This window comes from Epargyreus clarus, unplaced genomic scaffold (genome assembly GCF_041222505.1).
Source record: "Epargyreus clarus isolate Ecla_fem2 unplaced genomic scaffold, WU_Ecla_fem_2.2 ptg000007l, whole genome shotgun sequence".
Taxonomy (NCBI): domain Eukaryota; kingdom Metazoa; phylum Arthropoda; class Insecta; order Lepidoptera; family Hesperiidae; genus Epargyreus; species Epargyreus clarus.
Genome location: NW_027332215.1, coordinates 16,003,162 through 16,014,913, shown reverse-complemented (window position 1 = coordinate 16,014,913; position 11,752 = coordinate 16,003,162). Strand labels below are relative to the sequence as shown.

At 35.3% G+C, this 11,752-nt stretch overlaps 1 protein-coding gene across 1 annotated transcript; it reads right to left on the bottom strand.

Annotated features, from left to right (window-relative positions):
* Nucleotides 1-8,680: 8,680 nt before the first annotated feature.
* Nucleotides 8,681-10,558, bottom strand: LOC140743115 (actin). Its single transcript, XM_073074175.1, has 2 exons — nucleotides 10,148-10,558; nucleotides 8,681-9,524 (listed from the first exon to the last, which is right to left on the bottom strand). The coding sequence occupies exons 1-2, from the start codon at nucleotides 10,492-10,494 to the stop codon at nucleotides 8,762-8,764; spliced, it is 1,110 nt and encodes a 369-aa protein (XP_072930276.1). The 5' UTR covers nucleotides 10,495-10,558; the 3' UTR covers nucleotides 8,681-8,761.
* Nucleotides 10,559-11,752: the final 1,194 nt, after the last annotated feature.

The following is an 11,752-nucleotide window of genomic DNA, read 5'->3' as shown; positions in this document are numbered from 1 at the left end:
TATATCCACCTCGTTTAATTTTTTTGCCTTTTTCTTTTTTGTTTTTCAGTATAATTACTGATATTAAAAATATATATAACTTTCATTCGATAATTATGTTATTTAAACGATGTTTAATTTTCCACGAATCTATTATTAGAAAGAGTAAGATTATATGGAACTCACGAAAATAAATACGAGGCTGTTATTAAATTTAAATATTAATATGGTTATGTAATAATTTTTGAGCATTACAATCTTGTATTAAGACTTGATGTTTGATATAATAAATAATATGTTTACTGCTTGACTGGTATACCATATCAAATGCGAGTTAATCTCGCGTGAGGAGGGTTACGTACAAATTTAATATTTCAGAATGAGACTTATTAGGCCATAGTCCACCGCGCTAGCGAAGTGTATATTGGTAGATTTGGTAAAATGCAGGTTTACTCGCGATGTTTTCCTTCACCGTTTAAGCAACTGATAATTAATTTCTAATACGCACATTTGCACTTTGGACCCCTCGATCAAGAGGCCGAGTTTCTAAACCACTAAGCTATCACTACTCACAAAATATATTTACCAACTGAAAATGTATAGTTATACATTCAATTAGGGACGTTCATCACTCATTCGTTTAATAGATGAAATCTATTTTATATCAAAGTATAATTAAGTTAATATGTTAAGAAATAGGCTTCATCTATTAATACAAGTACCAGGCGACTAACTTATTTATTATTCGTGCCGTAATTTGATAAGTAAGTTTTATATTATTTGTCTGTGACATTGTATTTAAACTTATTATAAATATTTCAATATAAATTTCACAGTTTATGACAAAGTACTATAAAGAGCAACATTAATAAAAATGTAATAAATAATCTTTTATATGTTATGACTAGCTGACCCGGCAAACGTTGTGTTGTGAACAACCCTTATCACTCAGGGGTATGATTTCTATGATTCTTTTGTATGGAATAGTTAATACTGTTAACTTTTTTAATTAGGGATGACTGAGAGTGTTATAAACGTAGGAGTAGACAAATATAATCAGAAAGCTTCGAACTGCTAAGCTATCGGGAGTTACACGTGTTATTGTGAGTCCACCATAAAAGATATACATATGCTGTCGTGGGATAAGTTTTATATAATTATAAGGAGAACATTTCCGTCATACATGATTTCTGTGTAGCTTTAACCATTTAGATTGCACACGCGACGGAAGCTTAAAAAATGAAGTAACTTCTCCCGTTTTCCCAACATTTCCCTTCACTGTTAAAATTGGTCAAGTAGTTTTTATTTCTATAGCGGTTATACATACAGACAGACAGACAGACAGACATCCAAAAATTTTACTGATTGCATTTTTGTCATCAGTATCGATCCCTAATCACCCCTTGATAGTTATTTTGGAAATATATTTCATGTACAGAATTGACCGCTCTACAGATTTATTATAAGTATAGATTTAACGACGCAAGCTTTTTGTCTTTAACGACGTTACGAGAGTTTTTTTCTATGCTGACACCGGATGATATTTTGACTATTGCAGTTTGCTTTGCCTCCTTACGAATTTTGGATCAGGCCACGTGTTCTGACGCGAGTTTAACATTTTTTACCCAACACAAAAAGTACACAACGCCGCTAAAGAAGTTTTCACTTCAAAAATAAGTGACACGTTATAAAATAATGAAAGTAAATTATTATCTGACCATAGTAGCATTTACGAGCTAATGATGCAGCAAAAATACCGTGTATTTGAGCTGTCATGCGCGCATTTACGCAATTATCAAAGCCCAAAGGGATGATTATGAGTTTCGCAATACCATCGTGTGGCATTGTACAATAGCGGTTAAAATCATAGTATTATTGCAGATATTTAGTAAATTACATAGCAAATACACTAAAATGATATGACAGAATTCTGTGGTTAGCGTGTGTATCTGACAAAATGAGTACCCGGCCTATTCTATTTAAGGCTGGGTGCTCACTAGCAAGATTTAACTGTAACCGAAAAGTACCCTTAGTATGAGTTTTTACCTACGTTTTTACAAAAATGACTGTTTTTGTTTACGTATTTCCCATATTATCCCAATCAGTTCTGATACAATCCGCTTGGGGCACTGATTGGATATGTATGGGCAAATAAATACGAAAACAAATACAAAAATGTAATAAAAACGTAAAAATAAATTAAGCGTACTGATACAGACGTGCTCTAATGTGTACATGTATACGTGAAACGTCACGCTCGCGCACCACGTACACTATAGACTTTGATTACAGTAACTGCTACGATTACAGTTACAGTACCCTTACCAGGAGTTTTTACGTTTCGACAAATATGACTGTTTTGGTATTTGTTTACGTATTTGCCCATACAAATTCCAATCAGCGCCCCTAGCGGATTGTGTCAGAACTAGAAAAATCGTATGGGCCAATACGTAAACAAATACCAAAACAGTCATATTTGTCGAAACGTAAAAAGTCCTGGTAAGGGTACAGATAGCTAATGAGTACGTGTTTATGTTCATGAATGACTCGCGCCACGTGCACCTATGATTTCCGATGCCTGAGGTTCGAATAGGAGGCACGCTACAGGCATGTTTAGCTTTGCCAATGTATGTGCGTATTATAAATTTATTATCACTCGCTAAATGGTGAAGGAGAACATTTTTCAAGTCCTCTAAGGTATGTAAAGTCTACTATTTTTTACTTTACCAGAGCGATAGTCTAAGGCTTAAACAGATATAAGTGTGGTAGGGCTGTCAACGGAGACGAACCACTTTACGCATCTATACACTTAAAGCGCAGACAGCAGGGAGGGGCTGAACTTCAGAGGAAAAGAGTATTACTACAATAACTACTTGCAATATAGTACACTCAAATAGTGATGTTGGTCCACAATTATTCAGTCTGTTCATACGTGTAACCAGTCAATAATCAGTCGATTAGTCGAGTACCTGAGCCGTGATGTAAATTGAATTATCCACGGTTGACCAAACATTACGAGAATTCAGAATTCCACTCAACCACCCTTGTAAAAGGCACGTAATCGAACTTGTGGTATTGAATACCCTAAAATCACATTATCATTCCTATGTTTGCTGCATTCCACATACAGTTTGTTGTAACCTACCACTACTTGATAAGCGATATACAAATAAACTTATGAGTTAATATATTTTAATGCATTTTCTTCTATATCTACACTAATATTATAAAGAGGAAAACTTTGTTTGTTTGTTTCTAATGAATAGGCTCAAAAGCTACTGGACCGATTTTAAGAATTCTTTCAGTATTCGAAAGCTACATTATCCACAAGTAACATAAGTAGGCTATATTTTATGAATATATTTGATAAATCGATTTTGAGACGGTACAAAGTTAGCAGGGTCAGCTAGTTATATATAAAAAGGAATGTACGTATATCCTTACTCATACAACTATTCTAAACGGTTTTTGGGAACTAAGGGTGACGCTTAGACGCTGTGACACGTAGCTGTAACAATCGTTAATATAATCAATTTATCCCATTTTACTTACCAAAAAAAGAACAAAAAATTTCAAATTTCTATCTTAGCTAGGCAGAGCATTTGATAAATGGATTGATGGAGGGTGATAGTCGACGCTCGGCGTCTATCACATCGTTCGATACCATTTGAGCTTATTTAGGGTTCCGTACCCAAAAGGTAAAAACAGAACCGTCAACAATCCACCACCGCTTCTTAAGGGTTTGCTACGGAAAGAAGTCGCACAAAAAACTCAAATGTATACGTGTGCAAATTTGCATCTATTAGAAAGTAAATATTTTTATGTTCACATAGAATGAATTACTTATGTTGGAGTTGGAGATCTTACACTGTGCCTATCTAACGATCAACTACAGATGGTCATTTCTGAATTTTAGGCGTTAATCTTCAATAAACAATGAAGAAAGTGAATAGAATAACATTAGACGAGGTAACTTCTCTTGAGATTTTGTTACTTTCTAACTTAATGTGCAAACATTTCATCGCGAGCGGTGACAGTGGTTCCTTATACACGCACAGCGCTCCCGAATGCTTGCAATAGGGAATGTAAATTGGAAACACACGGGTCACATTGAGCATATTTAATCTGTACGCACACAGTTTAACCGGTTCCACGCTCACCATTCGATTTACTTAACCACATGTGTGTTGTAAATCTAACTGGTCCACAAACACTGTTACCGTTTACCATTTCCATATTCATCTAGCCACATCTTAAATGATTTATCTCAATAACTTACTACGTTAATTATCTATTCCATGTCCATATTTAATAATAAATCAAATAATACGCTAGAAACATGACAGTCGGAAGTCAAATGTGGTCGTGTAGTGAATATAACTTTTTTCAGGATAAGCCTGAATGGTGTGTTATTGACACTGAGGAAGGATTTTGATGAAAAAACACATTTATTTTTCTATTAAATAAATAGATTTGTCTCATTTCTTCTGATTACGTAATGTTCTATATTGCACTTGGAAACTACTTTAGATGGACTTGGTAGTAATTGGATACAAACACGCAAAACCAAGCGCCACAACTACAAAGAAAAAAACGGAGGCTATTTCCAATGAGTTTAGTAAGAAGTAGGTATGTTTTTTGAAGCAAGGTGGATTTTACTCGTAGTGACCGTATTCATTTAAGTTCTAATAAGTTCTAATAATGTTAATCAACCCGATGTTAAAATAATTTAAACCTTAAAACAAGCTGTCACCGACCTCAGGAAAGATATTAATCTTAACTGTGGTACATTACAGATGTCCTTAGGCGTTAGAGACCACTTAACATCAGATCATATAAAAAAATAGACAATACGGACCCGTTCCCCCTTTCCTCTCATTCTAGTGAATACGAATCAAGTAGACATAATAAGGCTGATAGGCGACAGAACCTTTTTTTTTGTTTACGACGGGGAAACCTTCAAATGTATCCGACGACGTGGGAGCGTCGCCTGGTTATGTGGGATTTTTATCGCACTAAAACCCCCCCACAACACAACCGAAGTCTTCCGAGCGCGATGCTCCTATCGGACCTGCCCTAGGGGGAGAAGTTTACGCTTCTCCCGCACACCTGGTGTTTACAACAGTATGCGGCCACACACGCCGCCGACCTTCCCGGGTTTGCTTGCTTGACGGTTCGACACTTTTGCCGCCCGCAACCCCGGAAGCCCCGTTATAGTCGCCTCTTCCGACAGGCAGGGGATACCGTAGCCCTATTCTAGTCCCGGGACTGCAGGGACAGGACGACAGAACCTAAAACATGAATTGCGGCTCAATGATGAAATGTTAGTAATAAAATTAAACGCTCTTTAGCTCTTGCTAGTTCGCTACTAACTGGTTTGTGTTCGTTATTGACCCATAACGAATACAAACTGCCGGCAACCGGCAATAATTTCCGGTAACCATTAAATACTATGCTTCAATATTTGAAAAGTTTATTTCAGCAGGTAGACTACTGCAAAAAGAGATATGTCGACCGCGCCGAGCGCCATCTATTTCTATAAGAGGCGACGCGTGAACCGCATAAGCTTGAGTGAGTGGCGTACTTTGATAAGTGTATTAGGTACGTGAGGTCGGCGAAATGTCGGGCGTCCGTGGGCGGAGCTCACTTGTACCTCAAGGTATCCTTATATAGCACTGATAGTTGTACGTCTTTATTTTATTGTTCTTAAGTGCAAGCGCTCAGACTTGCGCTAGTTATTAATAAGCTACCTAAGTATGTAATGTTTTGCATACCAAATGTAGAAATGTATCAATTTCACTGGGTTATCATGAACTCGTCACTGTGTCACAACTGGGCAAGGGCCCTCTCACTATATGGTGTGGAGCTGTGCCGTATACTATATAAGTTATGTTAGAGCTCTATTAGTCACTTTATTAAAGCTACCAACAAACCAAGACACCTTTTCAATCCCAGAGCCTCCATACACTATATGGCGACCCAGGCAGACGGGTGCGGGTGGGGCGCTGCCATGTTGCACGCACGGGAGAATGTTGAAAAAATGAAAAAGATTAATCAAGAAATATGTATATTAGAAGACATCACGGATATGGAAAACCTCATGAACATGGAAAACGCCTATAGCTTATACAGAAAATATTTGGACGAAGACATTGATATCATCGATTAACACTAATCCAGAAGCATTAACCATCGGCCCGCCAGTCAACGATACGTCTTGAAAATTTGACACCTGCGGGATAATAAATAAGGACGTCGAAATCATCGTCGGCGCATTATGAAAATGATTGCTATCTTGAGAAAGGTTCAGCTTCACACCACAACTATCAGAGGAGTCTCAAGGTGCGTACAAACCTACGAAGCAACCAAACTATAACTTATTAGTTTCACAGTAAGTACTTTTATCAAATATAAAGAGTTGTACCATCTTTCGTTTTACTCCAGTTCATGTTATCAAAATTTTATGATCAGTAGCACTACCATGAGTTGGCATAGAAACGCCACTATAGAAATTGTAAATAGAAAACTATTGTCATTTTGCTAGTGAATAACATAACTACTATCGTTACGGTATTTCTTGACAACGTCTGTCAAATTAATGACTCATGGGACCGAATTTGTATGGCAATAGATCATAATGACATTCGCTAGCGATGTGATTTCGATAGGTTTTTTACGTATCGAGTTACGCAACTACGGATTTTAGTTCTACGAGTAACCACCAGAGGCGCTGTACAATTTTTCATACATTTATTTTACGCAGTCGCTAGCGAGTAATACTTTTGTAAACTCATGGTAGTGCTACAGTCATCCTTATTCAAATTTCATGAGCATTATTGTCAAAATATCTCATGAAAACTCGAATTAAGTTCGTAATATTAAAGATAACAATGTACTCATTTGTTTTAAAGTACCAAGCAGTGAAACGTACCGAATTACGTATTCAACGGTGCATATCAAGTGCTAGAGCGCACTACGATTTCTTTCCATGCATATTTTTGTAGAAGTATAAAATAAATATAACATAGCATCCATCAATGATATTTTAAGAGATAGTTCGGTTTAGCCATTGATTCTACTTCGGCTATTACTGAACATCATCAAACAAAATATTTTAATCATGCGAGTGAAGTCCACGTCTAAAATAATTTTCTTAAACTAAACTAACTTAAAAATGCGATTTTTTTGTGTTTTTAATTTAATATTTTTCATTCGATACTTATATTATTAAAATGAAATTTAATTTTCCACGAATTTATTATTAGAAACAGTAAAATTATAAGAAACTCACGAAAATAAATATTCTATTTGGCCTCTTACTCTATACTACATGTAACTAGTAAACCACACGAGGTAAAATAGATCATCAATAATTGATATAATCATAAATAAAAAGTTTCTGAAATTTTAGAGCGAAGAATTTTGTCAAGAGTATTGACTATAGAGTAAAAAAAGTAATATGGGCGACAAATTAGGTCTTAGGAAGGTCTGCAAGGGAGAGTCGCGGGTCACCTGTGGCCAGCAGACCATTAGTTGTTGAGCACTGGTATGGAATAGAAAGCCTTGGGACTTTATATACGATCCTTTTACATTTAAATTAGAAATATGAAATTTTAGAAATATTGTTATTAAATTTAAATATAAATATGGTTAATATTTTTTAGCATAACACTCTTATTCAGTGTTATTTAGACTATTCTTGATTTTTTATATAACAAATAATATGTTTCCTGATTGAAGGATATGTCATCGCATTTGTTTCACGAATTTCACCCAAAACGAGATAATATAGGGGCAAAATGTTTTTATGGGATGGATCTGGAGGTAGTAGAACCCTTTGTATTTATTTATACAATAATGAATAATTCAAATTATTATACAGAAGTATAAAAATCATTATAATCAGAAAATATGAGAACTATAAACCACGCTGTTCAGTTCCAATAACGAAGATCAAAGCAATTAATGGTTCTTCATTAATCTCATTATTTCCCTCATAATTTATACAAGGTACAGTAATAATTCATTATAAATAACATAATATTTTAATTAAAACATCGCTATCGGAACGGTTGTACCGGTGAATAATTAATTAGAGTAATGGCCGTATTACACCACTCAAACTTTATAATAACGAAACAAATGAATTAAGTTCAAACGACCCCATCGCTCACTCGACAGCGATGTAAAAATAAAGCCTTCAAGCCTTGTGTGTACACTGGTGAAGTAAAAATATTACCCAATAGAGTTTTATTTATTACCGTTCCATTCGACGGTTTAAGTGCATCAGCCGACGCGCCAATCACGAACCGAAAAGGTACTGAAGAGCTTTTGTCTGAAATTTCGTTTATACAATTACCTTTTCAACATCTTTTGGAGCAAATGTACAATATTTTATAAATTCATTTATATTTAACTCAACAATGGTTCCATAGAAAAATCATTTCAATACGCTCAATCAGAGCCAATGGATGAAATTCCCCGGTGAAGTTTCCATTTTTAATACTAATGAATTTATGAGTGAAAATGTTTGGAAACTATGCAGTGTAACTTATTGATTTATTGTTATGATTGTAAATATCTATATGTTGCTTACTTTCAATATAAGATTAAGTGGTAGGAAATTATAAGGAGTTCAAATTAAAATATATATATATAAGGTAGGTAAATAATCAGATTGTAATAAGACATTAAATAACGATATAGCATTGTTTTTTAATATTTATAAGCTATCGCGTAAATTACTTTCATAAGTCATTTTAAAATGAGAAAAAACATCCAGCTATAGAAATTTATTCCTAATAATTTTTGGTCCATAATCCTCATACTGCTTTTTTTGTACCCACATTTTGTTTGCGTCAGGAAGCCCAGCAAACGTAGCTCCTCCCAACCAAGAAATAGCGTATGCTTCAGAAGAAGAAAGGACTGTGACTGGTCTACCAACCATATTTTCTATCTCATCTGCCAATCTTTTTGTGATGCAAGGAACCATAGCTAAGCCTCCACATGGCACGATAGCGTCATACAACTGAGTTCTTAGCTCCGAATCACATTTTAGAGCTGAATTTACTACAGCTTCATGAAGTGGCACATAATTCGTTTTATATCCTTTTACTAAGTCTGGCTGAAACATTAGCTCGGCAGCCATAAAAGCTTCGAGGCTTATGTCAATTTCTTCGCCGCTTGGCAATTTGTATTTTTTTGAATATTCTTTCCTCGTAACAGCACAACATTCCGTTACGTATAAACAATCTTGTTTTATACGCTCAATGTCCTCCACGGTTTTTATTACATGTCCTAAATTACGATCATTAAGTTGCTGTTTAATATAATCAGATATTTGGTTTCCAGCTAATCCAGTTTGTATATGAGCGTAGTTTACTAAGCCGCCTTCGAAGATGGGGACGATGTCAGTGGTATCATATCCAAGGTCCACACATATACCGTTGGTAAACCCTGACCCGTACAGAGATAATACACTTTGAGGCTGAATACACAAAGCTGGGCTGTTTAGTGCTTCGAAAAATATTTCACAACATTTTATTCTGAAATAAGACAAACATAGGAGTGGAAAAAAACAATATTATGTAGCAAAGTAGCAATTGGGCGAGAAATAGACATAATGTTGAGTTATCGTTAATATATAAACATAACAACTCATATAGTCTCTCATCTCTCAACTCATATAGTAGTTGTGGTTGAAATTAGGCCTGTGGCACATTCCTTGGCAGTCGGGTAATAAATACGTTCGTATACATTCATTGAATTATTTTGTCTTCCCCGACACGTATATAATATGTACGATGTCTGTATATATTTTTTATTACATAGGAGTTGCAGACATGATGGTAACTGGATACTGCTGCCCATCGACAATCGTAATCAACCCCAGATAAGACTAGATTCCTACCTGAGGTGGGCTACAGGTGCGCCGCTACCCCTGAGGACTAATCAGAAATAGGTATTTCAGTTTAGTGAAATATACTTTTTCGAGGTCGAAGAAGTATATTTCCCTTACACACATCTATTAAAACAGAACACAGCAGCGCTTAACACTGTTGTTATTTGGCAAAAATAAGTATGATGGTGGAGGTGGTACCTTCGGAGTCGACCCACAGAAAGTTTTACCTCTCTTAAAAACCACCTAGTTATTACTATCTAATCTTACTTTTCCTGCATAGGCGTAGTTGGAGCACAACCTAAAATGACGGCTCGGTCTTCTGGTGCTGCCTTCAATTCTCTATAGAAAATATGATGCCATATTCTCTCCATATTGTCCCAGTGAACTATTCGGCCGCACACTACGGGATGGCTAAGCTCCAAGTCCTCGACTCTGACAGCCGCGTCGTCTCCAATATACACATCATAGTACTCTTTGCCATAACTACCGTGCAAGTAGTTAGGTCTTCCAACAATAGTCCTGAATATAGAAACGGGATGGTTGTCGCAAGCGAAACCCGCTTTAATACTGAAGCTACCGTTGTCAATAACTACAGGTGGTTTCTCAAAAGACATTGTTCAATATTGTTATTATAGAAATATTCTTGTTTATGTTGTGTAGGTACAATATCTTATGACAGCTTTGACAAAACGTCGATTTGAGTTTTTGATTACAGTTTTTTTTTAAATATATAACTTATAAATTTTATTACCTCTTTGGGGTTCAATGTCAAAACTACATAATTATAAGGCTAACATCACACTGCGACAAGTCGGTGCTGATCAAAAGAGGTAAATGTGCATGGTACAGTAAAGACATGCAGTGTGAATTAAAGCCCGATGTCTTCTAACAATAAAACTTGCACTTTTGAAATGAAGAGAAGGTAAGCTTTTATTGGGGACAATTTACATTTTAACACGTAGGACTTAGATTGAGATCATACATTAGATAGATATCAATATCCTTGACTTTGTATTCAAACAATAATCAATAATTTTCTCTCGGCTGGTGACTACAGAAGATAAAAGTTGCTAAGTATTGTAAATCTAAAACTATATTGATTATGGTTTAGTCATCTTATATGATACACATGGAGAGATTTTTTAAACCCTTATAAATTCATTTATTTTTACATTTTTGTATGGCTTAAAATTGATATTTATAAAAGCTTCCCTGTATTTCTTTCAGAATACAGTTACAAGATAGGAATATAAAAATAAGAGAATTACGAGATATGGAGAACTGTACTTACAAGGCTTGTAACACGATTGACGGATGGTTTACCAAACTGGTAATCTTAAAATTATTTTTACAAGGATATTTTAAATAATATTGACATAAGTATTGTATTATTGCGATTCTCACAGACAGATATAGCTCAAATCGTGCAGCTAATGAAGAGCCTGTTCACATTATTTCGACCTGACAAATAGAGTGTGAGACGGCGAATGAAAAAAATGTGAGTTCGACCTAATGTGAACGGGCCATAATGTTTCTACTACAAATATAGAATACGAGTATTATAATGAGAAAAAAATTAAGTCTATGGTTGCTACTGCTATTTTTGACACTTTTTATACGCAATTTCTTTAGGATTTTTTTGGAATATTCTGTAATCCAATGATTATGTCAGTTTTCTGTTGAAACCATAGACGTCAAAATGTAAAGTCTATGGTTGAAACTGCTCTTCGTGTGGGATTCATTTTGTACTGTGAAAATAAGTATTTGTTAAAAGCTCTTTATAATAAGAGATAAAAGCGATCGCCGTTGGCGGTATAGGCTGACCTCAATGGAATAAACACACGAGAACAAATATGAAATGAAATACCGCGA

What these genes read in the sequence shown, in the direction of transcription:
- LOC140743115 (XM_073074175.1), bottom strand. Translation starts at nt 10,494, where the DNA reads ATGTCTTTTGAGAAACCACCTGTAGTTATTGACAACGGTAGCTTCAGT. An exon ending in ACTACGCCTATGCAGGAAAA is followed by an intron (nt 9,525 to 10,147) that starts GTAAGATTAGAT and finishes GTCTTATTTCAG; the next exon opens with AATAAAATGTTGTGAAATAT.